Source organism: Limanda limanda, chromosome 2 (assembly GCF_963576545.1).
Source record: "Limanda limanda chromosome 2, fLimLim1.1, whole genome shotgun sequence".
NCBI lineage: Eukaryota > Metazoa > Chordata > Actinopteri > Pleuronectiformes > Pleuronectidae > Limanda > Limanda limanda.
Window position 1 is genome coordinate 22286849 of NC_083637.1, and position 27672 is coordinate 22314520.

Genomic DNA, 27672 nt, shown 5'->3' on the forward strand with positions numbered 1-27672 from the left:
GTTTATATCTGTGTGATATTGGTTGCCTTTTTAGTATAATGAGGTATAAGGGCCATATTGAAGAAAATAAATCTGAAACTTTGTAATATTAATATTTAAAACGTATTTAGGAGATAAGAAACTAGGAGAATCAGTGTTTGAGTTCCACTCCTGGATCCAGAAGCTTTGACCAATGTCATTGTTACTTGAGAAATTATCCCACAGATGCAACCAACGTTATTCAGTCGACCATACAAACATTATCAAGTCCGTATGTCGATTTTTAGTTTTCAGAATACAGTGTCAGACTGTTTCTTTCTCGATCTTTTCAAAGTCATGATACTTATGATAATGTGGTGCTGACAAAGGATGAAGTATTCTGGTAGTGAAACCCATAGGCTAATCCACAATAAAACAAGCGACAGGTGGATCTTCTAATAATCTCGCTCTTACATGACACGCAGCCCAAAGTAACAACTTTAATCTAAAAAAAAATGGTCCCCTTTAAGTGGCTCTAATACTCTGTCGTTGTTTTAGAGATCTGACAAATGCATAATTTGTATAATTACTTAAGCCAAAGGGGTTTTGTAGTCATTGCTGTTTGTCTGTCACTCAACAGGATTATACCAAACTACTGAGGTGCTTTTATTCGAACTTGATAGAAGAATGTGGCATGGGCCAAGAAAGAGGCCATTTCATTTTTTGCGCAGATTGTTCTTTTTCACACATTTTCCAGGGAATAATTAATTGATCCTGATGAATTTGGTGCCGATCCCCTCAAAAATCTGGATCCAGTGAATTTAAATGTGGTTTCATATGACGACTGGGCCTTGGCAGATGAATACTGACATTGTAGTTTGTTCATGAAAAATTATGAATTGCTTCTTGTGCCGTTAAATCCTGAGAAACCCTGGTGCTGTTGACACATGTGGTTATGATAAATGGTCTGTATTTTTATGCCACTTTTCCTAGTCCTGCTAATCCCCCTGTACATTCGTACAGTGCATCTACGGGAAGTCCTTTTTCTATGAAGGGCAATTCAGGGTTCAGTATCTGCCATGCAGATGGTAAAGACCGGGATCGAACGGCCGACTTTGTGTTCGGAGCAACCGCTCTACCCCCTCAGATACAGCCACCCCCTTATTGATCCTCCAGCAACTTGTAAACGGAAAACCTAAATACACCCTATTTATATGATCATCTTGCATATTTTTAAACAACATAACTAAGCTTATCACTATTTTCCCCCGAGCCATGCTGGAAGCCATCAGGTGTGTGACCCTCATGTAGGGACGTGTTTATTTTTGCAGATATTGATCCCTGGTTGTCTGACCTTATCAAACAATATAACCTTTCTCAAAAACAACATTGATATTATGTGACATTCAGCTGGAGTTGTTTTAAAGGGTTCAGTGTGTAGGATTTAGTGGCATCTAGCTTTGGATATAACAACATATATATCCAAAGTGGATATATCCAAAGTGGACCATGTCAATATGCAGTTTCCTGATCTTTTTATGCCTCTGTGCCAGCGACGGCCTGAGGCCTGAGGCAGTATGTTTTCACTTTGTCCATCTGTCCGTCCGTCCTTTAATCCCATTCCCGTGAACACGATATCTCAAGATTGCCTTGTGGGAATTTCCTCAAATTAGGTACAAATATTCACTTTTACTCAACGATGAACTGATGGATTTTGGTTGTCAAACGTCATAGTGACCTCACAAAGGGCATTTTTTGCCTTATGGAAAAGTATGTCGAAATATGCACATGGAAACTGAAATGCTTGGCGGAGGCGTACAAACGCAATGCAGATTTTCTAGTTCCTCATTTCACTTTTCTTTGCTCTGATTTCACAAATTTTAAGTGAGGAAGCAAACTCATGAGACAAAGTATTCAGAAAGTATTTATAGACACAGACAAAACGCATGATAATTGAAAAACAGACGACATTAAATGCTTGAAATAGCTAAATAACATACCTGTATGTACACGGATGATCAGAATATTTATGTCACTTGCATTTAGATCATTTCTAAATTGTTGACAATACTTTCCAGCCACTGTCATAATTTACCCAATTGTTTCTGCACCTTTCCCTTCCTTTAGTGTCAAACTAAAACAGCTGTAGACAACAGAGACCTTTTCATAAACTTCTGATAACCTTTACATCAAACTGAGCAGACTCCTCCAGCTCCTGCTGACTGAGTCCTAGTGGGAGTGGGCAACATCTGTTTCCTTCACCAGTGGTTGGGACGAGAGGGGCCTTGTGGAGGTCGCCTGTGTGAGGAGAAGATGTTTAGGAGAAGGCTGTGAAAATGTCCACTTCAGTTCTCAATCATTTGTGGAGCAGTAATACAAACATCACGGAGATGGAAAAGATTTCCAAAAAATAAGGGAGTGGGATAGCATACCTCCAGTCACAACACAAAAGCCATATGTAACTCTATCTTTACTCTGTGTTGCCACTGGCAACCACTGTTACCATGGTGACTCACGGCTCCATCATACAGTAAGGACAGAAGGTCACGCCAGTCTGCGCACAGAAGAGAAACGTTCTTGTAGATGCTCGGCTCTCTGCGTTTCACTATTGAACAAATCAGATGGTTCTGATCTGAGAAATGCACTGATCATATATAAGCTGTCACAACTGTTGTTGTGCAAGGAAACCGTGCAGTGCACGAGAGATGAAAGAAATAATAAAAAAAAAGAACGACAGAGAAAGGCTTGAGGAATGAAATGAAGCAAAGAAAAAAAGCAAGAAGAGGCACCAGATACCACAGTGTCTTTTTCTAAGCTTTTATTCAGTCCATCACTTTATACATAGAGGCCCTTTACATTATCTTTTTTTCCCCACTATGGCTTTCTAATATGATGCTTTTTGAAGTAATAAAGTTATTTGTGCTGGAGGCACTTTATTACCGAGCAGTGAGAGGTAACAGTCTGAGGACGTTCGGCTGGGCAAGGTCACCTACTGTGTAATTATCAGTAACGCACTGTAAAACATCCCACTGCTGCAGCCCCCGACCTTCCTCCTCCTGCGTCTCATGTTTCATCGGCCCCCAAAGGAAGAATACCAACGCCTATCCATACATGTAATAAAGTAATCAAGCTGAAGCTAAGATTTATCATACATTGGTCAATTTTTATAAGCTCATTTGAAGGCTGACTTTATATAGATCTACCAAAAAAACTAAGAGCAAAAGGACTTCAAATCAAAAAGTGCTGCTTACTTACTGAGGTGCTTAGTGTGTAAAATTAATGACAAAAAATTAGCTAATAAAATTATTTCTAAATGTGTTTCTTTACCAATATATAAAAAAGTTATAAGAATCATACATTGTTTTAAGGCACATTTCATTTCAAATGAAACAAAAATTCAAGATGACCTGCTTGATTCATGACCTGCAAGTCAGTAAAATCATCAAATTTATCCCTTTTCATTACAATGAAAGCAGAGCATTTCAACATGTTAAAAAAAAAACTACCTACACAGGAAGTTACAAAATTACATACTGAAACAGCATCAGGAATTATAAACATGTAAATGTGTGTGTGTTTCTAGTCAAGCAGGGAGGGCTCTGAAGGACGTATGACAGTGGGTCGGTTGGGAGCAGCCGGGGGTCTTCTGCTGCAGGAAGAGAGGGGAGAAAGAGGGTGGAAGGGAAGGAGGGAGGGAGGGAGGAAACATGCAAGGCAAAATATCATGAGAAAGTCATGCACTAATGCTTCCCAAACCACCAAAAGTCACAATGCACAGAACAATCCTTCACCAGCAACGCCAAAGCCACAAGTAGCAAGTATTAAATGTTGTGTGTGTGAGTGTGTCTGTGTGTGTGTGTGTGCACAGAACATGAGGGGTCTTACCTCGGAATCCCCGGCGGCAGCGCTGGAGGCACGCGGGCTGGCCTCGATGGGACAAGAGGCACAGAACCGGAATTGGCGTCTCCAGGATAGGCCGTTTGCCCCGGTGGAGGGCCGGGTCGAGAAGGCACAGGTGGCGCTCCAAACGCTGGTGAGGGGTTGAGGGGAGCAGGAGGCCCCGCGGTGGGACCCCTCACATTCGGGGGTCGGCTGGGAGGGGGCGCTGTTGCTGAGGCCGGGCGGGATGCTGCAGGAGGACTGAGAAACAGGGACAGAATTCTTAGTAGAGTGGAGAGTTTGAGAACAGTTGAACATGAGATATCTGTTATTTTATTATTATTTAAAATGATAAATTCACAAGAATAAAGTCTCAAATTTACGAAAATCAAGTTGTAATACTGTGGGAATAGAGTTGTAATATTACCAGACTTAAATTGTGATATTGCCAAATAAAAGTAATAAACATATCAGAATACATAAATAATAATAAAGACACATATTAAATGCCTGAAATGAATAATATGCCCTTTATATACTGCCTGCTTTTATAGTAAAATGCATTATTAAGTTCATTCCTTTTGTTTAAATGTCAACCCTGACATTTATATTACAAACATTATGGAAAGAACTGACTTGCATTCCTGCAGTTTTTCATAGTTGTCTCTTTATTGTTACCTTGGGTCCTTGGCCATCCAGGTGTCGTCCACTGGTGGAGGCACAGGTGTAGAAATAGTGGTGGTGCTAATGTCTCCAATGAGGACCAGGGCCTCTTTCAGAGCATGATACATCCTCAGCATCTCATCTCTCCTCTGAGCCTGCTCCGCTGACTCCTCCATCAAACTGCCCTGGTCTCCTGCCGAGTACAGATAGGCCAGCAGCTCCGAGTGGATGAAGTCCTTCGCCTGGAGTCGGGGTGGAAAAAAAGGATTAACACAGTAAGGACTGACCTTTGTTACTGATAAATGACTTTTTATACTCCTCTAGAATTGAGAACCTTTACAGAATAAGCAAGAGACAGATAAGGCCAAGGACGTACGCTGTTGATCATGAGGTGCATGATGGTCTTGGGCATGAGGTCTCTGATGGACTTGTTGACGATGCCGATATAGGAGTCCACCAGGTTGCGGATGGTCTCCACTTGGCGCTCCAGCTGAGGGTCCATGGACACGGTGTCGCTCGGATTCATCGCATCTTCGTTCTCAGGCTTGAGGAGACAAAGACAGAGAAGAAGAAAAGACGATGTGGTGATTTTTTTTAATGTGTGCATTCGGTTTTCTCTGTTTTAGACTTCTATTCACTCAACACTTCACAGTAGCAATGACCCCCGAAGTCTTTTAGAGGAAAGGGAACACATTTGTGTATTTTGAATATTCAACTGATGATCCCTGGCAGTGAACTTCCTGATTCAGCAGGGTTGTGTACAGCATCAGCAATTAACAGAATAATACTGTGTCATTAGCTCCACCAGAGAGATGGTGTTTTCATCTGCATTTGATAGTTTGCAGGATTACACAAAAACTACTAAACATAACAGCACGAAACTTGGTGGAAGGATGTGACATGGGTCAGAGAAGAGCCAGCTGGGGGGGGACTGATATTTATGATTGTGAACATTTGGTGCAGATAATAAAAAGCTGGCTCTAGTGAATTATATGTGGTCATAAGGGGACTGTTGGGCCGTGGCGGAGGCTACGTGATCTACTGAGTGCAATTCTTGTTATAGCACTTTGCAAACAAACCCCTAGAACGATATTTATCTAAACATAATAAATCCTATTATTTAAAGAAATAAAATGATACGTATACGAGTTTAACACTTTGTTTAGAAGGCGAGACAACAAATGCAGACAAAATTTTTTTTGAGGACAAAGCAATGTTCTTTTCTCAGCACCGCCTCGGCCCCTTTCAACCTTGATGACATCCCGATGATCTAGGCACCAAATGGACTTACTTCCCCACCCGCCCTCCACCGGGATGCCACTTTCTATTATCCATCTCATATTGGGCACGGCAAAACATTTAGTTAATTCTCTCCTAATTGGATTTACAACGTGAATACACTCTTGCATACCTGGTCCTTCTCTGGGTAAACGCCCGCTCTGAGGAACGAAGCCTTCCAGCTGTCAACATCCTCCTGAGTGTCACACGCCAGCTCAATCTGACGCAGGTCTTTGTAGACATTCCTGCGGGACACACATGCACAGCTATTAATCGGCTGAAAACAGATGACCACCATAAACGCTGTTGTTTTAGGCAGAAGCCTCACCTCTGTTCAGTGTTGAAGATGGCGAAGACTTGTTTGCTGGACATGAAGCCTTTCTCCACATCTCTCAGCTTCAGGTTGTCCAGAGGCAGCATGTACTTCTTCTCTTTCTCCTGATCACGATAAACAATAATAAAGAAACCCAGAATTCACTTCAAAAACACCTGCAACACCAGAGGAACCTGAAGACATTTCATTGCATGTACAATAAGACAGGGAGTCGCAGCTTGAATTGCCAGAATCAGTTCAAGAGTAATGCTGAACTGTAGATTAGTTAAAAATGAGTCATTCAAATCCAGCGTTTATCTAAATAATCAGCGAGGAAACTTCTACAACAGAGTTTGGTTTAGTTGATCCAGCGGCAGCGGTTCTGGCTCAGGAAGCTGGGGATCATGGGTAATATCTCCAATTCAGTTGGATTTCATTCCAGTAGCTGTGTCTCAATTCAGGGGCTGTATCACAGCAGAGGGACTAGGCCGACTTATTTCGAGGGCTTCTTTTACATTACAGTACATTTCATTTAGGTGACGCTTTTATCCAAAGCGACTTGAATCCGTCCATCCCAAAGAAATGTAAGCTCAACAGGTGCAACAGCCGCCTTACCTCCTCATCTTTATACCAGGAGAGAGACTCGGCCGTCAGGACGAACCAGTAGTCCTTGGATCCTCCCTTCATGATACTGATGTTGATGGTGAGCCAGCCTCTGCGGATCACCTGCACATGAGAGTCCAAAAGTTGACTATACAACACACAATCTTCCAGAGGAGAAATGTAGATCTACAGCAAGCAAACGCTTAAAACTACAAACAACTGAAACCACAAAATGTATAGTATCAACATTGAAAACAGCACAACAGCCACGGAAGAGCAGTAGTATTCACCATTGAAAAAAAAAAAAAGTACAGTATCTGTAGCAGGAAAAAACACATCACAGACAAATGATGACAGGTTTCAACGTGAAGTCACCTTCTCTGCATCCCTCTCTTTGCAAGACTGACAGAAGACAAAGGGAAGAGACACACAAGGGCAATAAGCAGACATGCAGAACTCTGGTCTGCCTGTTGTAATCATGGATGTGTTAAAGAAGTGGATGACACAACATCAAGTCCACCTCCACATGAAGATGACATGTTGATGCTGTGGCTGACAAATGTTCTTCTGTTTTTCAGACGGAAGAAAGATCCATCAGGAAAGGAAGGAAGAACTGCATCGTAGACGAATAACACATTTAGTTCTAGCAGCTCAGTGGAAGTTAGGGTGTAAAGGGAGGCTGTAGCTTATAACCAGAGAAGGTAGGTTTCACCAGTTCTGGCTGTAGGGTGATGTATGATGTATAACATGTTTTTCAACCATGTCTGAAGCAACATATTTATACATGTTTGAAATGTCCTCACTCGAAGTCTGAAGTTAATTTTTTGCATTTTAAAGATGATATGATATGACGAGAAATACGAATGTACATCCATCCATCCATCCATCCATTATCTATATCCTCTTGAGGGAAAGCTGGACCCAATCCTGGTGAGAGGCAGGGTAACCAGCATATCACAGGGGCAACATACAGAGACAGACAATTAAGAGTCTTCAATCCTAATCTGCATGTTGGACTGTGGGAGGAAGCCGGAGTACCTGGAGAAAATCTACACAGACAAACACCCAGCTCGAACCGGGAACCTTCATGCTGAGAGGCAACAGTTCCAACCACAACACATCACCATGACCCCTATGTCCTCTCTTTCTCTCTCCTAATAAAGAAAATGTAGATTTTGTTCTTATGTGATTTGGTGTCTGGGAGCTGCTTCTGGAACTTTGTGAATGCTAAGAACCAGAGTGTAGTTGTGCACAGCAGCATCTGTCCAGAGTTTGCTCATTAGCTACCAGCTAAAATTAACCATTGGTTATACCAGATCAAGTAAGGTTGTGGCATCAAAGGCCCAGAGTCATGCCAGGGTTGTTTTATTTCTTAGGAATCTTTTCATTCGTAAAAGGAATAATGTGTTTTTACTTCTTTTTACAATTCAGCTCCGTTCTGTGTCTGTGTGCGTTTACTACAGACACTTCAGATTAGGCTGTCTGGAGACGAGACATTTCCATGTTATCTAATTGTCTCTCTATATGAAATCCTGTACACATAATAAACAAAGTATCACAAACTACCTGTCTAATCGTTGTTACCTCCACCGAGGAGGTTACATTGTCATTGCTGTTTATTTGTCTGTTAGTAGGATTAAAACAAGAACTACTGAGCAGGTTTTATTGGAACTTGGTGGAAGGGCGGGAGGATCCAGGATTTTTTTTACATTGAGAGGTAGGATTTTCGCACTTTAATGGGTCTTGATTCAAAATTTTTTAAAGGGGACAGATATTTAAGATTCTTTGTAATTTGGTGCAGCTTGATTGAATTGAAGGGGACTGTTGAGCCTTCGTGGAGGTATACGCTCTACTGAGTGCTATTCTAGTTATATGAATAAATAGGTCTCAAGAAATTTCACACAGATTTAAAAACTGTATCCAATGCCCCCACAAAAACAAGCCTGGTTTAAAACACAGAACTTAAATCATCGTCCCAAATAGTTAGAAGTTAGCTGGTTAGATTCCCTCAGATGGGATAATTCTAAATATGACATGACTTTAACTTGAGTTTTATAGGACCAATCCCCTCTGGGGCACCAGTGGATGTCTGAGCTGATGAATGACCAGAAATAGCAGAAAGTTAATTATTGGTAAAACTCTTCAGAGTTATGATTATATATCTATCTATATATAGATAGATATATAATACAACAAGTCAAGGAAGGACACAGGGAGACAGGAAATGGGTTGGGGAAACTTTGCTGGTGTATTTACTGGGTACAAAATTGTCATGAGAAAGAAATGCCATCTGTCCACCACTTGAAACAGAGTATCTGGTTCTCACAGTACAACCAACTCTTTCACTTCCCTTTCGGCAAGGAGCACCAATCTCTTGACTGACTGGGACTCCCCCACCCACCCAAAGAGGATGTGACCAGTGGAGGTGCGTGGGGTACGGTACTTACAAGAATCTCTCCCTGGGCCATAAAAAGGAGGAACAGAAGAGGGGAAAAGAGGAAAGGGAAATAAAGAGGGAAGACAAGAGGGGCACAGACAAGAGTACGTAAATGTGGAGCAACGTAGGGCACCAGTGATGATGGGCTGAGACAATGTCAGAAAGAAGAAGAAATAAAGTAAACAGCAGGAAAAGCAGCTGCTATGGTGCTACAGTGGTGTGAGGCTTTTCTATGGGGTGTTTATGGTGTCTGTTTATTTACCTGGTTAGGCATGACTCTCTTCTTGGTAATGTTAGCAGCAGTTCTCTGCTGGGCGCTACAGGAGAGGGATAGAGTGATGTCAGCTCTGCTAGAAATACGTATTCACAGCAAGACAAAGACAAACTCATTTATCAGACCAAAGAATGAAGGAACAGAAATATGGTATCACATTGTACAGTTTACATTTTAATGATCACTATATCCTGACCCCCGCCACCCTTAAAGACCCAGAGGGAATTTTTTTTGACATTTTAATGAGGATGTGTTACATATTATATATTGAAAGGATTGATCCATTCCCATCGCCCCAACTTATTTAAGAGGCACAGTGATATACTGTATCATATGATTCCTGGTCATGTGTTTCTGTAACCAAAGTCAATGAGGCTCTGATAATGTGTTGAGATGTTGTGTGAGTGGAGAGATTCCACGTGCTGGTGCTAATGTCTCTGTACAACAGTACATATCCAAAAAAACTCGAGCCGTACTTCTGAAAATTCGGGTCAACTCCAGAATGTTGACTGTGCAGCTTTTGCTATACATGCAGTGCAGACAGTACAGAAGGGAGCTGAAATGCATTAACCAGAGTAAACAGGTTTGGACTCTTCACCCCGCTTTGAGCCTCTTTACACTGACATCCAGTCCATTTTAAAATTGATTTTAAGGTAATTTGAGGTACTTACAATTGGGCACTTAATGGTCTGACTCCTCAGTATATCAAAGAGCTTTTAGTGCCATATTCCATCCTGCTCACAACTAGAGATCCTTTGCCAAGGGCCTTTTTACCGTTTCCTTTGTATGAAAGCTTACATACTTTTATACACATTCCCAGATTTTTTCCTAATTCTAGTTGTTATTATTGCAGTGGATGGTCATGCTTGAATTTGAGTGTTTTTATTCTTTTATGACTATGCTTTTATTAATTTGTATTGGTGTGTTTTGTTTTATACTTGTTTTGAGGAGATCTCAAGACATGAATTATTTCCAAGATATTTTCAGACGGACCTCCATCTCTGCTGATCCTAGACCTAGTGAAACGGAGTATTAACTCATCATTAATCAGTATCTGCCGCTGAGTCATACTTGGCAAATCCGATGAAGTCCTCATGGTTAGTGTTGATGTAAGAGAGCTCGATGTCGATCAGCAGCAGCACCTGACGAGAGAAACAGGACAAGTTTTTATGTGCACAAAAAAAGCCGACGAACAACTGGTCAGGTAGACTGCAACTCATTTTATAACACACACACACACACACCTGGTCTTTGGTCTTGCTGTCTCGCTCTCTGACATAGGTGGTGACGATCCTCTCAGTCTCTTCTCTTAGTCGAGGGTACGAGCCCAGCTGTAGATGCACACACACACACACACACAAACACACACTGCTGCAGGCACCGTGACTTGCACAACACTATATCCACATAAGCAGCTACACCCAACCACTGACAGTAAATACGCTGCATGTACAAAAAATATTAGGCAAGACACAAAGAATGAGGAGGCATGCACTTATGACTTCACTCTCAGCTTGAGATCTCAGGTTACAGATTGAAGATGTTGACATAGAAACTGAGTTGCAATGTGATAGTGAATTAAAATCAGTGTTAGAGTTTAATGATCTCAAGCTGTTAGAGCGTCTCAACAAATCAGGGAGGAATGAGGAGCCAGGTTTGAGTCCAGAAGGAGGTGAAGATTGAGTGTGGTCTGGTGTAGATCTGCCGGGGGTATTATTATTGGTGTCACTGGTGCAGAAAAGGGTGTACCACGGGTAAAATACACACAAATCACCTTTGACAGGACAGGGTGAAGAACAGCCACTGTTGTGCAATTTTAGGAATCAGCCACATTTCTTAGTGTGGGAGTGGGGATCTGATCTGGGGAGTGAGGCAGGGTGAGGGGTGGTTATATCACAGGTGGCAGTGCATGATGGGGTACGGGTCCAGGATCAGATCAGGGAAGGTCTCCTAGTTGAGTCATTTAAGCGGGAACCACAGGAAGTTGGGTGAAGCGCCAAAGCAGTTGGGGGGGGGGGGGGGGCAACGATCAACATAACTAGACATAGACAAGTTAGTTCAGTTGATTTTTTTTATTTTCTTTGACTGCACTGAATCAATCTTTGCTCTTTGCTATCATTTATTTCCCCTTCACTCCTGTCTCTATTTGAATCTGTCTCTCCGCTCTTCCTGTTTACCTTTTCAGTGCACTTCCTGATCAGGGTGGCAAGCTCGGTGACGACGAGGTCAACGCATTTCAGACAGGGGTCTTTCAGCTTAATGACCTGCTTTTTCACTATAGCCTCAAACGCCAAGTCAGGGGTGAACAGGCCTGTCCTGTGGTGGGGCGTCGTTGGAAATTGGATGTTTAATGTAAGGAGGTGTAGCATGGGCCACGGCCAGGACAAAGGGAACAGTGGGCGAAAAAAATGGCCGCCCAAGTTGGATGGGAGAGTTTTGGGGAAACAAAGAATTTCAAGAGGGAAAAGAAAGAAAAAAAACAAACAAACAAGCATTTGGTTAGTTCTACTTCAGGTTCAGGACACAAACAAGCTGCAGGTTATAATACATGTGCATTGCAGTTTCTTCTACCTGTCTGTGTGTATGTTAAGAGTCATTCTTCAGCTTGTTACTCTATGACTGGTCAGTCCGCCACTTTGGTCCAGAAGAAAATATCTCAACAAATGTTTGCAGGATTTCCATGAATTGTTCAGACGTTTACAGTTCCCAGAGATGAGGCCGAATGATTGTGTTGCTTCTATAACTTTTACTCTATCGCCACCTTCTGCACACAGCTATACAATGCAGCAATGGACCAAAACCGCAAGCCAGAGATCTCTTGTTTTATTCTGAACATTTTTTTGGGATTATTATGAAACTGTGGCAGTACAAATTAGAACATGGCGGAACACCACAGTCTTGATAATTATTGGGAAACACTGCTTTGATGTGGTGAGACAGGAAATTTTCCTCTGTGGAGGTTTGGGTTCTCAGAGCCCTCCTAGTCTTCCAATTCTTCCCAGCGTTACTTTACATCAGCGGTTGTTTGTTTGTTAGCAGGATTACACAAAAACTGCTTAACTGATGTACATGAAATATTGAGGGGGGGTTGGGCACGAGGCAAGGAAGAATGCATTTGGAGCATATCTGGATAAAAGGGCAGATCCAGGAGTTAGCCTTAGTGGAAGAATGTGTTCTCCAAGCGCCTTTCTACTTCTACAAATTCTAACATGCTGAACAAAGATGGTAAACAATACACATGTTGAACCTGCTTTGTATGTTGACATGAGCATTTAGTTAAAACAACACAGTTCTTAAGTCAAGCCTCTATAGTACTGTTAGCACAACTATAGACTCTTGTTTAAGCTGTAGCTTCAAACCAAGCCTGCAGCTTGTTTTGAAATGAACTTACACAGGAATGTGTAACAATCTGTCTGCTTCTGACACCACACCAGTACACACAGGACATTCAGCTATATGTACTGATATTTGCTAAAGCAAACTTCAAAGCAGGGCTGTGAAAATGCCCTCTGTTTGAATTCCTGCACCATATTTGTCATTCCATAACTGTGGCTTTACACACTTGTGTGGCACCAAAATGGCCCCCAGCAGCAGCCCAGAAGTGTCTCAGTCTCTGTAGTGTGTACGGGTGAGGCAGCCAGGCAGGAGACCATGCCGTGATACCTTATTGGTGCACTGTCTGACTGTGTTGATCAGCTCCTGGATGACCAGGTCGATGCATTTCAGACACGGCTCTTTCAGCTTAATGATCTGCTTTTTCACTATGGCCTCAAACGCCAGGTCAGGGGTGAAGAGGCCTGTCCTGGATGACATACAGACGAGACATACATGGAGACACGGAGCAGGAGAGGGGGACAGAAAGACACAAAAAGGGAAAGTGTGAGACAGGCTAAAAGACAGGGACGCCGTGAGCAGACAGACACTGAGGACGACAGGATGGTAAGAAGTGGAAGAAGAACTGGAAGAGGTGGAGAAGAGGACGGACATATGGCCCACAAGCAGGCAGGAGGAATAAATAAAAACTGGTCACAGATAAAAGAAAGTGAAGACACACAGACGGTGCGCACATTAAATGGACACAGACACTGACAGTTGAAGAAAAAGAAGACTGTACGTCTTTATGAAGCTGACAAACAAAAAAGCCGACAGACAGGTCAGTAGACAAATGTTTTGTCTGCAGTCTGTCTCAACTTGCCTGACACCGTGGATGTTCTTGATGGCATAGCTGATCTGTTTCCTCAGCTCCTTCTCATCAAACTCCATCTGAGGCACATCGCGAAAACACACACACAGATTTGACATGTTCTTTGTAAAATAAATTCTACTGTTCAGTGCCACTCGTTACACTGACACACACGGCAGAAAGCTATATAAGAATAATCTGAGTGCCCTTTCTTGTTATTAGAGTTATGAGAATTTAGGCAGTATAGCTAAAGTGTTATACCAGCATTCTACAGACGACTACATCAGAACAAGTATACAGGAGAATAAAAGCAGGTCTTTGCCACATTAAATTAAAAATATAAAAATATATTACTTAAATGTGATAATGAAAATTCCAAAACATAATACTAAGAATCACAAAAATAAAAATCATATGAATAGAAAGTGATTCCTTAACAAATCAAATGACAAATATAAAAAATATATGACTTTAATGTAAACAGTGACCTTTATAAAAAATATCACTCAGCTAAAAATAATAATAATAATATATAAAAAATATAAATCATGACAAAAGAGAAAAATTCTTTAACAAATTAAATGATAGATATAAAAATGTCTATGACTTTAATATGAATTCAATGTAAGTATTGAAATCTTTAATACTCATAATAACAATAATAATATTCACCTTCACCAGCTCGAATGGGAAGCGCTCGTGAAAGATGCGGTTGATCTTGGCTCCACCGGACAGGTTGGAGGTGTCCACCTGATCTCCAGACCCCTCGATGCACTTCTCAAAGTCGACACCAAACTGCTGCACCATCCTGTAGATTGTACGTAGTTTAAGGGAAATGTCTTGACTTTCTGCAAGAATGCACTCGTGTGCCTGAATCTGAATGCGTAGGGACTGACTGGAGTAAGGCCTTGGTCTTGCGTGTGGGGTCGTCAGGGCGGAAGTTCTTGTACTCCTCCACCTCCTTCTCCAGCGACAGCAGCTGGCTTTGCAGCTTGCTACGTAACCCTGGCAACGTGTCGCGGATGTGGTTGGTAAGTTGCTGGAGAAAAATATAAGTGAACCAATATTCAAAGACAAGTCGGTTCTGGTGTTGAATTTGAGGTTAAAGCATCCACACGCACTTGTTAAATTATCTAATATGACTAAAGTCAGTGCAGCAAATCTCCACATGAGACAACACATTGAAGCATAAATGAAAAAGTTTCCCTTTATAAATCAGTCCCTGTGCTTGTCTGTATGTGTGTGTACGTATGGTCGTTTTGTGTCTCACCTGGTTGAGGGTCTTCTGCAGGTGAGGTGTGCCCATGCGTTCTGCAATGTGTCTGTATGCAGGATGGGACAGGAAGAACTTCCTCTCAGCAGCCAAAGCAACCCGGATGTCTTTCTTCCCATCGATGTCCTTTTGACTGCGGTTCACCACCCCGATGTAACCTGAGGAAAATCACAGACCAACAGGAGAATGAAAAAGAAAACCTTGGCTGAAGAACAGACTGAGGGTAAGATGCCCCAAATGGCTTCATTCCTGAAGAGTGGATCCAACGACAAAAATGGGCAAAAAGTGAAACCAGCTGCAGTAGAGGACTAAAAGAGCCTCAACTGGAACAGTGCAAATGTTGTAGAATAATTTGAGGTTATATTTTCCTTTTCTTTTTGCCCCCAGAAACTTTTGATCAATCTATTTATATACGATGATTTCCTGACTGATGTGAACAAAATGAAACTCACAAACAATCCAAAAACATGTAGTCAACTTCTGTCCCATCTCTGCAAGTATTCCACTGTTTTGTAAAGTGGTGGAGTTAAAGAGAGCATTTAAAATATGTGTATAGTCTCACCTCTGCGCAGCGGCAGAAGTTTGTTTTCCAGGATGTCCTGTGCATCTGTCCCTTCGTCCATCAGGTCCAGCTTAGTGATCACACCAATGGTCCGCAGACCTAAAGAACAAAGTGTCACAGGTAAGACTGATGCTCTGATATTCACAGATGGAAGAAGAGGGGTTTGGGATGAACACACACAGTTTAATGACATTGTTCAGCCAGTTTAGTTTAATTTGAAGAATGGGGAGGGATGTTTGCGAGGCAGGAATTCAAATCTAGCTGTTACACAAATGTATTTTGAGGGAGACTGAAGCATGCACACTGAAGTTACAGCAATTTCGTGTTTAACGGCAAATTGATGAACTCTGACGCCACGCCACTAATATGGCGTTTGACGAAAAGTCACAGTAATCTTATGCCACTATCAATGTCTTCAGACACTTTCGACTCAGTTTGACATGGTTGCAGTCAGTGATGAGGAGAAATACTTCCAAGTGTTAGATGTTCCAAAAACAAGACATTTCCTGCTGTGATTTTAATTAACAATTTCTGTGTAGATGTCATCAGGCCGGGACTCTTGTCTTACATGTCTAGTTTGGAGTCGATTGCACCATGTATGTCCGAGATACAGAACATCGTGTGTTGATGGCGTGTAATCAAACTTTTACGCCATGCCACAATCACACCGTGTGATGAAAACTCGAAATTCAAGGTAGTTTATAACTCCATCTTGTTGTGATGACACTCATGTCCATATGAAGTTGATCTGATGAAAACCCTGGGACAAGTACGTTAACGAAAAAATTTAGAAAACGGCCAAATTGGCCACTAAATCCAAAATGGCGGGCTTCCTGTTGCGTTTTGTTGTTTTGTTTTTGTTTAGTCATGATACACCTGGGCTACGATTTTAATGTCTTTAACAACGTAACTGGTAATTATTCTGATGAGCCTGCGCCGAGGCAAAGATTAATAGAAAGAAGATGAGAACAAATGGATGACAAGATCCAGCTAGAAAGACTTACTGACTTACTGTCGGATTAGAGCAAATAATGGCTCTGTTTAAAAACACACCAATATCAAAAGACATGATCCTCCAAAAAAAAAAAAAGACACGCATTTTTCAACACTTCCTCTTACCCTGAGGGTCCACCTCCTTGGCTATTTTCAGGGCGTCCGAGTTGGCCAGGTCACTGTTGGCCGGGGTGACGGCCAGGATCAGGCAGCTCTCCTTAGTGATGAACTGCAGCAGCATTTCTCTGATCTGGTGCTCGATGTCCTGAGGCTGGTCACCCACCGCCACTTTGGTCATCCCCGGCAGGTCGATCAGGGTCAGATTCAGCACTGAGTTCACAGGAAGGAAGGACTCAGTCAGACAGAGGTTGAAAACACACCACGACAACACAATACGTTTTCACAGCGTGTGTGCATGTGTGTGTTACCGTTGGGGGAGTAGACACGGAGGTTGATGGGGACCGGGGAGATGCCCTTGTTGGAGCCGGTGAGACGCTCGGTCTCTGCTTCGATCTCCTGACGGACTTCTTCAAAGTCCACAAACTTGCGGCCCTTACAGTGCAGGAACTCGGCATATTCTATATGGTGAAAATGAGAAATGCAAGCAAGAGAGACATGAACAAGTGATGCGTATACAAAGTATATATAGAAAAGACTCTATTTTATATCATATTGTATTATTGTTAATATTGTAATTTTTAGACTTGTTTATCTATTGACATTCTCAACAGAAACCTTGAAAGAATGTTTTTACTGGAGACTTCTCCTGACTGAGTTGTTTTGTCTCATCCTGCTTTTAACCCTCTTTTGTTCCTGCGCTTGATTGTTCGTCTGCCTGTTCGTTAGCAGCACAGCACAAAGCTACTGGACGGATTACCACAAATGATGGATCTTGATAAAGAACTGTTATTGTGTGCAATTTGATAATTGAATGTGTTTCATATGGACACTTTAGGGCCTTTGCGGAGATATGGATTCTACTGAGCTACCTTCTAGCTAACATAATATACTGCTTATTCCTGAAGTGTTTTGACCTGTTTGATCTCATCATATTTTGTATTTTTAGTCTTCTATCATAATGCCCTCAGTGTTGTATTTATGCCTGAATTATGCTATATAAATAACGTTCATAACTATTATAAGACAATATACACATCTGCCCAAAGGTTCATGTGAACACAACTATATGATCCGTATGTCATGTGGATGGTATGTAATATGGCTGTAACCCACTTTTTTAACCTTTTGCATGTGGCATATTGATTCTCTATTAGTTTTTAGTTTTGTGAGGATTAAAGACAATAAAATCCATTTAACCAGTAATGCGTGCTACTTGCCTGCTTTACTGTTAACCAGCTGGAGGATGAGAGGACGACGGGTGACAATACCAGATCCTCTGGGCAAAAAGTCCCTGAAGGAGAAACAGAAGAGGTTTAACAAACATACACTAGGGAAAAGGATATTGACAAGAAAATGTCTGTTTTGGCCTGGAGCGGCCTAGATTCACTATCCTGATATATGATGAATCGTTTAAATAAGTACAAAAGAGTTGAAAAGAAATAAACACAAAAAAGGAAAAGTATTTTGTTTTCAAATGATAAGAAAATACTGCATATTTATCTGCTTATACTTAAATTAAAAGCCAGGCTCTACATTGCCTCCCTATACTTCTTTTAATCACGTATGCAGGCCTCTATGTCAGCGGGTGCATTATTCATACAAGACCAAGATGGACTAACAACCATATCCATTAAAAACAGTGCAGAGAGACAGGAACGTCTCCCTCTGTTCTCGTTACACACGTTCATGAGAATGGAAACTCCGGTTCAATAGAGCTGTGATCATTTCCAGGTCAGTGGCAACGCATCTCTCCGAGCCATGTCAACATGTCTGTGTGTGTGTGTGTGTGTGTGTGTGTGTGTGTGTGTGTGTGTCTGTGTGTGTGTGTGTGTGGTTGTGTGTCTGTGTCTGTCTGTGTCTGTCTGTGTGTGTCTGTCTGTCTGTGTGTTTGCCAGGTCATTGGTATAGCTTTGGCCACACACCCACCCACACCCACTCACACACACCACACACACACCACACACACACCACACACACACCACACACACACCAGACACACACTACACACACACACACACACACTTTGCCTGTTGTCCACTGCTGACAGAGGAATCAGGAAGTTGCACAACTGTGATTCCCATCCTCTTTCCTCATCTCTTCCTGTCACTTATGAAAGCAAATACGAACTACGATGATTACAAGCAACACAGTTCATCGATTCAATCATGAAGTCATGTGTTCCGTGAACGTCAGCTGACGAACATTTACTATTTAAATGTGACAATAAATACCTCTGGGCTGTTGGTCTGACACTTCTTTTGGACGTGTTATATTCCAGACCAGGTGTTACTACCAGGGGCATGCAGGCTGTAGATGCCAGCCCAGACCCCATCCATTTCCGATGTATCGCTAAATCATTCAGAATTATTTAATCTTTTTTTAAACTTCCTGTTATGCGTTTTATTTTGTACTTGACATGAGAAGAAAAAGAGCTTCTTATTTTCAGATCATTAGAGTACTTATTTATAATTCCTCCCCTTATTCTTAATGACACAACACAACATCTCAGGCTCTCAGAATTAATTCTTGACATTTTAAGAGTTTTTGTTTACTGTTTATAGACTTGACAATCAAAAGGTTTATGAATAATGACAATAATCATTAAGTGCAGCACTATTCCCAACTTCCTCGGCTTGTGACACTTAAACTTTAAGCCTTTTAAAGTCCTTGTTTCATTTGAATAATCACGACACACAAATGCACAACAATCGTGAGTCAGCCTCAGCTGTCAATAGCATCAAATAACTAATTCATACCAAATTTACCGGAATAATTTGCACTCGAACAAACATCAGTGTGATGAGAACTACGTAAATGTCAAAAACCAGCTTTGAGAAAAATGCCCCTGACGTGCACCCTGGCTTTTTAGCTTGGTCCATGTCCCACCCATTAACATGGAGGAGGCGGGATTTATGAAGAAAAAAAGATGCCACCGACTACGTGGCGATCGAAACGCTTTGGCTTCTCTTTCAGAGAGCAGCCATGTTGTCCATCTTTGTATGCAGCCTATGATTCAATCTTATAAACACTTGGTCTAAAATCTAAAGAAGAAAATAGAAGAACACACAAAATCAGTCATGGAAGTAAAACTGTCGCGGCTTTGATTGACTTAAAGGCGTTCTCACAGCCTCCACACCTCCGCATGTCGCAGGCCTAATTAACAAACATATACCCTTTTGTGGGTATATGTGATGCCCAGTGTGTCATATACAGATGACAGTGCAGCTGGTGACATCACTGATGACCCCAGCACAAACACATCAATGCCCCTACTGTCTCCCCCGGCCACTGCTTGGGACTCGGACACAAAAGGCAACAGGGGGAGAAAAGGAGAAATGTCCGTCTAATCCACATTCCCTATCTCTTGGACTACAAATGAAATCATTCTCACATGTCGAGCAGTTAAGTGTCTCTCATTTGTGGCTCTAGCCCGACTTAGAGATGAAGACATAGAGCTGCTGCTGCGGCTGCTACAATCTTCAGGGGGTTCGGCCTGAGCGGCAGCAACGTCTTCTTCCCCTTCCCTTTCCTGATTCCTGTGAAATGTTTTGACTGTAAAACCCAAAAAAAGAGATTCTTCCCCACATTGTTGGAAACTGGGCCGACTGAGCCGAGCATGTGGCATTAATGTTGTTCTTTCTGCAATTCGTCATCCAGGATGATTCAGAGCTGCTCATTGAAATTCCCTTGGAACTCACTCATCAACCTCACAAGGAGAAAACACGTTTGCATACTGGGAGCACAGACCCCTGCCACTTCCAGTCATACTTTCAGTGTCACTCACCAATTATTGATCTTTTAATGACATTGACCTCTTTAATGGAACCAACATTTTTTTGTATCTGACCCTTGAAAGTAAACCATTGATCTGACCTTTGTAATACGACTTCCATAAAGGTGGATTTAGTGCACAGGGAATGTAATCTCAAGGAGAAGCAGTCTTTGTAAATGTTTGACAGGATGAGGCTCATGAGAGACTGCTGAGGGAATCACATTTTAACTGCACAGATTCATTTGAATCTAACCTTTTTAAACCAACTCCTCCAGGGTCTGTTTGTCACAACAGCTGTTTTCTAGCGTAAAATGCGTAAATATCGACCGTGAATTGCTCAGCTCCAAAATGGAAAGAATCCGTTAGAAGGGGGGGGGGGCAGTAGGAACTGGGAGGCACAGAGCGCGTACCCGAGCGCTTAGTTGGCGACTTTTACGCAAAAGTCTGGTTTGAAGTATTAGTAAAAAACAGACTTGAACTTAGTAATATTCGCATTGACCGTATCAGATAAATCAAATCAAAGATATGACCGCTACAACCTGCCGACGAAGTTCTCCAGCACCGAGCTCTTCCCTGCGCTCTGCCCGCCGACCACCGCGATCTGCGGCAGGTCCAAGTTGCAGCTCTGGCCGATGGAGCTGAAGGCGTCCTGGAGCTTGTTGATGAGGGGAATGAGGTCTTCCATCCCCCGGTTCCCCATCGCGGCACCTCGGTGTGCCCAGCTGGGTCTTCTTCTCCCCCCGGGTCGAGTGGGAACCAGAGAGGGTCGCTCGCTCCCAAAGCAAAGCCCCAAACTTCCCAGATGGCGCAGCGGTCTGCGTCTTTATCTGATCCACCCCCAGCGGAGGTCCCGATCCGAGAGTCCTGACGGCGCCCACAGCCCCGGGGAGCTCAGCAGCTGGACGGTCAAATATTGAACTAGCGACATTAACACAGAAAAACTTCTGTCATCATCCGGTCAGGCGACTCCCAGCCTCCGCAGGAGAGTGTGGCTCCGCCTCCTGCGTTCCTGCGCGCTCTCATTGGTCGGCTGGGACGTCAGTCAGGGAACCAGTACGTGTCATCTTCATTTTCTCTGGATTTGGATTGAATTTGAATTTGCACTTTGAGAAAGTAGGAGGATAATAACATTGACCTCATTATAAACTCAATGATTCTGTTTGGTGGAGTTCACGTGCAGAAAGGAAACCAATAACTTTGACTATATTTCAGACACCCAAAAAGGAATAAACTGTCCATATTCACCATGAAATGTTCAATGAACAATAAGAAACTATTTCTCCCCTCTTTATTTCATTTTCTTATATGTTATATATAATGTTTTTTCATAATGCGTATGTACTTTTTTAACTATGTGTTAAAAAACACTCGTGCTTTTTACCTGAAACCTTAACAGTGAGCTTCAGTTGTAGATTATACTTCCTGTGTTTTGTATGTTTGACTATTCCATGGACTTCTGGTTTTATTTTATGGTATTTTATTTTATTTGCAACTCATTGTAAAATATTCTATATATAGAAATAAAGTTCAGTTACTTTCAAGAGCAACTGTGTTTTATTTTGTTTTATTTCAGATTTTACACCAACAGCAACGATTATTCAATTTTCACGGTGTAAAATTACTGTTTTAAACTATTACAACAACAGGAATAAACACACAAAGAAACTGAGAAATAATTGTGAAAAATAGACACTGTAGAGCCAACCGCTGCACTGGTCACAGAATCAGCCACACGATGGCGCTGCAGAGCAAAGCAAGATGAACATGAGACAACTGACTTGATAATATACACCCTGTATATAAACGGAAGGCTTATAACCCATTGAACGTGCCACGATCAGCTGAGAATACTGAAGTCACAAACCTCAACTTTCACAATCAAAACTTTAAAAGGAATAAATCATGAATAAATGCTGCTTAGGAATTTTCACAAACTGATCCTACGATTTATTCAGATATAGTGATTTTTTAGTATCTCCAAAAATGTCAATATGGACAATTTAAAGTCCATTAACAATATCCAATAATGCTTTACACTAGATACCAATAAATCTGTAATGGGGGCAAATCCAGAACTATGTCTAAATGATAAATCATAAAAATACCCAGATAATATTAGAAGTCTTTCACACAGGATAGTTGCAGATCAATTATTAATAGCTTTGCATCCTATCAGTCACATGAGTTAAGGCTACATTATGCTTCTACGTATCCGTTTCTCGGAGAGGGTTGCACGGAGAGCAGAGAGTCTTTTTGATTTTTACTTCTCCGACGACTGTACGTTGAAAACCATTCACCGCCAAACCCATAGGTGGCGCAACGGAAGACGAGCTCAGAGAAGCCTACCCCATTTATGGGAAGAAGAAGTCCACGTGTGTTTGTTTACCTCTGTCGGCCTGCCTCCCACACACTGAACCATGGCAACTAACAGAACTAAATAAAGTGACACCCAGCGGGTCAAATGCTGATGTTTCTTAGCGCAGCGGCTCCCAGGTCTTGTTCCCGAACTCTGTTGCTAATTCCACAGCTTGAATCTGCTTGAGGCTACATGTAGCTTGAAGCTACACGGAGCTAGCTTGCTTCCCCCTCCAGCTTCCACACACAGTCAGCAGGGACTCCCGACACTAACTACTACCCAGTGTTTGCTTCTAACCTGACGGTATTATAGAAACAGTGTCATGATAGAAGTGGAATTAAAGTCGTGACGGCGGGTTTTTGCACCGTTACCACCGCAGTTAGCATGGTGGCTAGCCTAGCCCGCTAGCCTAGCACGCTAGCGCCGTTATGAAAGCTCGTTATAACCGTATGTGACCGTGCACACATGCCGTCAGTGCTCTAACGAGCCACCGTCAGCCGGACAACTCCGCTGGTTAACACACACGTCAAATTAATCATGGAATCATAGTTGTGTTTGGGTTTTTGTGACACAGGGAAGGAACTGCTTTTCGTCTAGTGGACGCAGGAAGTTTGAGGTCCAGAAATGTGAAATACGGAAATGACGTCATACGGAAATTATGTCGTTAGCGGACCAATCACAGCCAAGGGCTGTCCGTTGGGTCTCCTAAATAAACACGGACAGTTAGAAAAATCAGAGGTGCACGAAAAGCTCTCCGAGGCGCTCGGAGAGGGCGTTCCATGACGGATAGGGCGGTCTTATCTGTCTGTTTTAAAAAAGACGTAGAGGCATAAATTGGCCTTTAAATCAAAGATACAATATACTGTATGTATGTGTAGTACTCTGTACAACATCTTTGTGCCTCCTGAGTATTAATATACAAAAAGCTAATTTTTGCCGAAAATGACAGTGGAATTCTTGTAAATATTATATGCAGACCACATATGCAAAACTCTGCCAAATAGCATTGTCCATCACTCAAAAATGTCACCAAAGATGTAATCAAATAAAAGCTGCAGAATGTTTCTCCAGACAAACTCTGTAAATCCTCCACTGCATTTACCCATGTAAAAGTCTTAAACCTTAAAACACTGACTTTATTAAAGTTCCTCCGGGTTTTTGACTGTAGAGTAGAGAGAAGGAGGATGGGTGCCAGCTTCAGTCATTCTGACAGATGAGTATTCACAGGCCGAGGAAACATTTTGATCAGTGTCAGGATGTGGATTTCTGTCTGTGGAGACTGTGACAGCTTCTTGCTGGAAACTGACACTGGCATAGTGGAGCTGCTCTGCAGGGAGGTTGACAAGGGCATAAAAAGACAGAGTTGCATCTCCAGAGCTTTGCCCCTGGTTCGGTTCCTTTATCTCCTCATACACTCGATCATTGTGATTTTCCTTGGGATGAGGAGGAGAGCGACAGATGTGACGGATGCAGGTTTTACATATAATGTGCAAAAGTGAAATTAAATTAGGTACATATGCACCTCTGAGTTTTGTCCAGCCTTTGTGCTGTGCATTGTGGACCCCCCTGCAGGATGTGCAAAGAAATAATGAGCAAGTTAGGCTTTTCTTTATTAATTTCCAATATATTAATTCGACTCCTAAATTACCCATAATTAACTTTACTTTGATAGGACACAACAGGCTTTTTGCCAATCGCAGGAGAATTCAAGACAAAACAAACAAATGAGCAATTGAAAAGTTTGTATGTATTTATGGGGTTTTACATGTTTGTGTTCATGCTGCTGTTCTTTCCTCACCTTGTGTCCTGCAGAGTTTATGTATGAACACTATCAGCACGATCCCAACTGTCACCAACAACGCCAGACACGCTACCGTAGCGCCAATAATCCTGCCTGCAACCACGACACAACAGGAGACACAGCTTAAGGACAAATGCAGGCAGCACAGGACATGTCAGTGAGTGTTTGTGTAGGAGAAGTGAGTGTATATGATGTTTTTTTTAAATTTTTTATCAGGAATCAAAGTGATGAGGTCACCAGAGTCTGAATGGCCATGGAGGGTTGTTGTTGAAGATGGTGCTGCTGTTGTCTGCTGAGGTCCTGATTTTTTGGTTTTGATGTGTCTTTTGTCTGTGGGCGGAGGGAGAAGAAGCCCCAAGATAAGAAGTGTAAAGGGAGACATGAGGGACACACAAGTACGCGCACGCACGCACGCACACACACACACACACCATAAATGTACAAGTACAAATACACACGCCCGACGCCCTTTACTCTGTTAGAGTTTGTACTATAGGTCTTTGTGAGCGCGTTCAGTTTTTTTTTTGACAGAAAACTGAAAGAGTGAAAGGAGCTCCAGCACAAATATATTTCACTCAAATTATTTTACTCAATCTTTTGCGTATAGGTACAAAAAGAATGTGTTACAGTGTTCCACAGAGTACTCACCTATGAAAAGGTTGATTTTGGTGTAAGCAGCATTGTGCCATTTTCTGTCTGAGCCACACCAGTACGTTCCAGAGTCAGCTGTGCTCAGATTTAGAATGTTCACATTGAAGTGCTTCGATCTTTGGCTGTCCCGTATAGAAAACCTGCCGTTTACCCCATTTATTTCACCTTTTGTTGTTTGTATTAACTCCACACACTTGAGAGGAATCTCCCCCTTGCACAGGTGTTTTGTATTTTTCTCATGGGAGACTGGGTAGGGACATTTAATTTGTGCAGCTTCATCGGTATGAGTCGCTGTTGGCGTTATATTCCTGTCTGAAAAAAAAAATAAAAATAAATACATTCACTCCTCTATACACTAAATCATGTTTTTTCTAAAGAAGTGGAGTTCTGTGTGTACAAGATTGTGTTGTGTTGGATTCAAATCAAATCAATACTTACCCACAATATGGAGATGGATCTGAGTTAAACATGTTGTGAAGTTGTCATTAACTGTTCTCTTAGCACACCGGTATCTTCCAGTATCCTCCTGCCTCAACCTGGATATCATCACAGTGTAGACGCCCTGCTCTTTATGGTCTGTCAAAGAAAACCTGTCTTTCATAGTCTCGGGCGAAGTGTGCGTTGAAATCAGATCTGTCCCATCAGAGTCTGGATTTTCTCGGTAAAAGTGTTTGACGGGGCTTTCTTCAACTGGAAGGTAAGTGCAGTTGATTCTAACAGAGTCTCCAATAAGTGCCGTGTGCCACTCTGGGTCGTTGACACCTGCCGGAGAAATGTAGCATGACTGGGTGGGAACAGAAGGCAGAACCTTTCACACACCCTCATACATGAATCTCACTGTCGTTACATTACAAAACCAGAACGTTTGAATATGACTAAAACATATTCTCCATCACACACACCTCTATTTGATGCCACACGCAACACGTTTTTGTTCGGAGTTAAGTTAAGTTAAGGTTTGGATTAGGTTAATAATAAATTACGTGAAGTATATTTATAGTATATTTGAAGTATATTTTTCATGTTTTAATTTCATATACTATTACTCTCAGTTTCTATTGTTCTTTGTTAAATAAATTTCATATTGCATTGCAAATGTTAAAATGCAGTGCGCCTTCTTGTTTGCATGGGGGGGGACATGAAAAAGGACATGCTCATTGAAGACATAAAAAACAATGTTCACCCTAAAACCTGGGGCCTCACTGAGTTGGAAAGGTTCATGAGGACCTGTGGTGTCTTTGGTAATCACGGAAAAGCAATTCAGATGGTAGCTTTGTGTGTCTGTATGTGTGTGTTTGATCACAAAACCCCCAAATGACGGACTTATTCAAATCTTGTTACGCTTCTCGAGCAAAGCCCAGCCCAGTTGAAACTGAGACGCACACACAAACACACATAAACCCAAATGTGGAACTAATGCAATGGCCACAATTTGTTATGTACGAAATGATTTCAGGGCATTTCGGTAAACATTGTTAAATATCATTATGTATTAAAAAGTATCAAGATACTGGTACTAATATTGGCATGTGCTGGTACTATGTATCACAATTCAGACGAATACAAGTTTTTAAGTAAAACTCTTGATTGCAAAGTCACTGTGGCTGTTAGATAAAGGCAGGAAATGATACAACTGTTTCCTTTGATGAGTAGATTATTGGAAGTATTTCAACATATTTCCTCAGATATGTACTCAAGTAGTCATTTTATCTTCCATCATGTCTTCATTGTACTTACATGCCATGTTGTCATCTTCTCCTTTACTTCCTGTAACAGACAGAGTACTCGCAACAGCTGTTGTAAGAAATGCAAAAAAATATATATTTTATCACGACAGGTTTCAGCCAAAACACATCTCACCCTCAACAGACACAAATACAAACGGTACATATAGAATATTACCTGTCATTAGGCAGATGAAAAACTGAGGTGATATTCTCTTTGACATGGTCCAGGTTTTTCCAAATGTACTATAATTTGAATCTTAACTTTGTCAGATGTTGAGTTCAATTTCTCAAAAGCCAAAATACTCTTCTCTGATCTTCCGGTTTTACTCTCTCTTCACTCTCCTGTGCTTTATAATTAAAAACAGCTGCCTTTAGAAATGAGGATGTAAGTATTTTTGTGTTGAGTAAGGGTGTGACACAAACAGAAGGGCAGAGTAGGAAGACAGAAAAAGAGAGGTGGCTCTCGACCAATTAAATTCCAGTGTTCAAAAATGTAACCATGCACTGGTAACAATTTAACAAACGCTAACTCAGTAGGCTGTGTGCCAAACAAATGTCAAGTTAGAATGTAAGGCAGTAAAACAACACAGGAAGCATGGTTTTCTCAGCTTATTGAAGTGATCATTTTTTTATGCAACCTCAACCTCACTACTAGAGAAACCTAAATATCACACCTTAATCTGCACGTTTCAGCCGATGGGTTCAGCCTCTGCCTTTCCCCATGTCTCATTCAAGCTGTGTGAGTGCATGCGTGCGTGTTTGTTATTGGTGTTTCATTTCTTCACCAATTCTTTGAAAAATACAAAATTGCACAGACAAGAAAATCTCT

General features: G+C 41.8%; 2 protein-coding genes across 6 annotated transcripts; both read right to left on the reverse strand.

The window, feature by feature from the left end:
* Window positions 1-1894: 1894 nt before the first annotated feature.
* dnm2b (dynamin 2b) lies at window positions 1895-21269 on the reverse strand. Of its 5 annotated transcripts, none has more exons than XM_061083733.1 (20): window positions 20848-21269; window positions 17754-17827; window positions 16845-16994; window positions 16543-16746; window positions 15424-15522; window positions 14859-15019; window positions 14485-14627; window positions 14261-14396; window positions 13601-13668; window positions 13069-13207; window positions 10650-10736; window positions 10477-10547; window positions 9394-9448; window positions 6707-6817; window positions 6107-6216; window positions 5912-6023; window positions 4877-5044; window positions 4516-4742; window positions 3844-4098; window positions 1895-2256 (listed from the first exon to the last, which is right to left on the reverse strand). In XM_061083733.1, exons 1-20 carry the CDS (start codon window positions 21006-21008, stop codon window positions 2217-2219), a joined length of 2571 nt encoding a protein of 856 aa, XP_060939716.1. In that variant the 5' UTR covers window positions 21009-21269; the 3' UTR covers window positions 1895-2216. The 5 variants fall into 5 exon arrangements, with proteins under 5 accessions (XP_060939716.1, XP_060939733.1, XP_060939725.1 ...); XM_061083750.1 differs by lacking the exons at window positions 1895-2256; window positions 13069-13207 and adding exons at window positions 2760-3604; window positions 11583-11721; XM_061083742.1 differs by lacking the exons at window positions 1895-2256; window positions 13069-13207 and adding exons at window positions 2760-3607; window positions 11583-11721.
* Window positions 21132-26860, reverse strand: LOC133018754 (CMRF35-like molecule 8). Its single transcript, XM_061085186.1, has 7 exons — window positions 26854-26860; window positions 25114-25281; window positions 24703-24795; window positions 24463-24558; window positions 24187-24230; window positions 23972-24097; window positions 21132-21206 (listed from the first exon to the last, which is right to left on the reverse strand). Exons 1-7 carry the CDS (start codon window positions 26858-26860, stop codon window positions 21132-21134), a joined length of 609 nt encoding a protein of 202 aa, XP_060941169.1.
* Window positions 26861-27672: the final 812 nt, after the last annotated feature.

Coding starts and splice junctions, on each gene's coding strand:
- LOC133018754 (XM_061085186.1), bottom strand. Junction 24,796..25,113: donor CAAAATCAACCTTTTCATAG/GTGAGTACTCTG, acceptor CTCCGCCCACAG/ACAAAAGACACATCAAAACC. Junction 24,098..24,186: donor AGGCTGGACAAAACTCAGAG/GTGCATATGTAC, acceptor CCTCATCCCAAG/GAAAATCACAATGATCGAGT.
- dnm2b (XM_061083742.1), bottom strand. CDS start 21,008: ATGGGGAACCGGGGGATGGAAGACCTCATTCCCCTCATCAACAAGCTC. Junction 10,737..11,582: donor TCAGGAAGTGCACTGAAAAG/GTAAACAGGAAG, acceptor GTGCATCTACAG/CTGGGCTCGTACCCTCGACT. Junction 4,099..4,515: donor TGGATGGCCAAGGACCCAAG/GTAACAATAAAG, acceptor CCTGTTTCTCAG/TCCTCCTGCAGCATCCCGCC.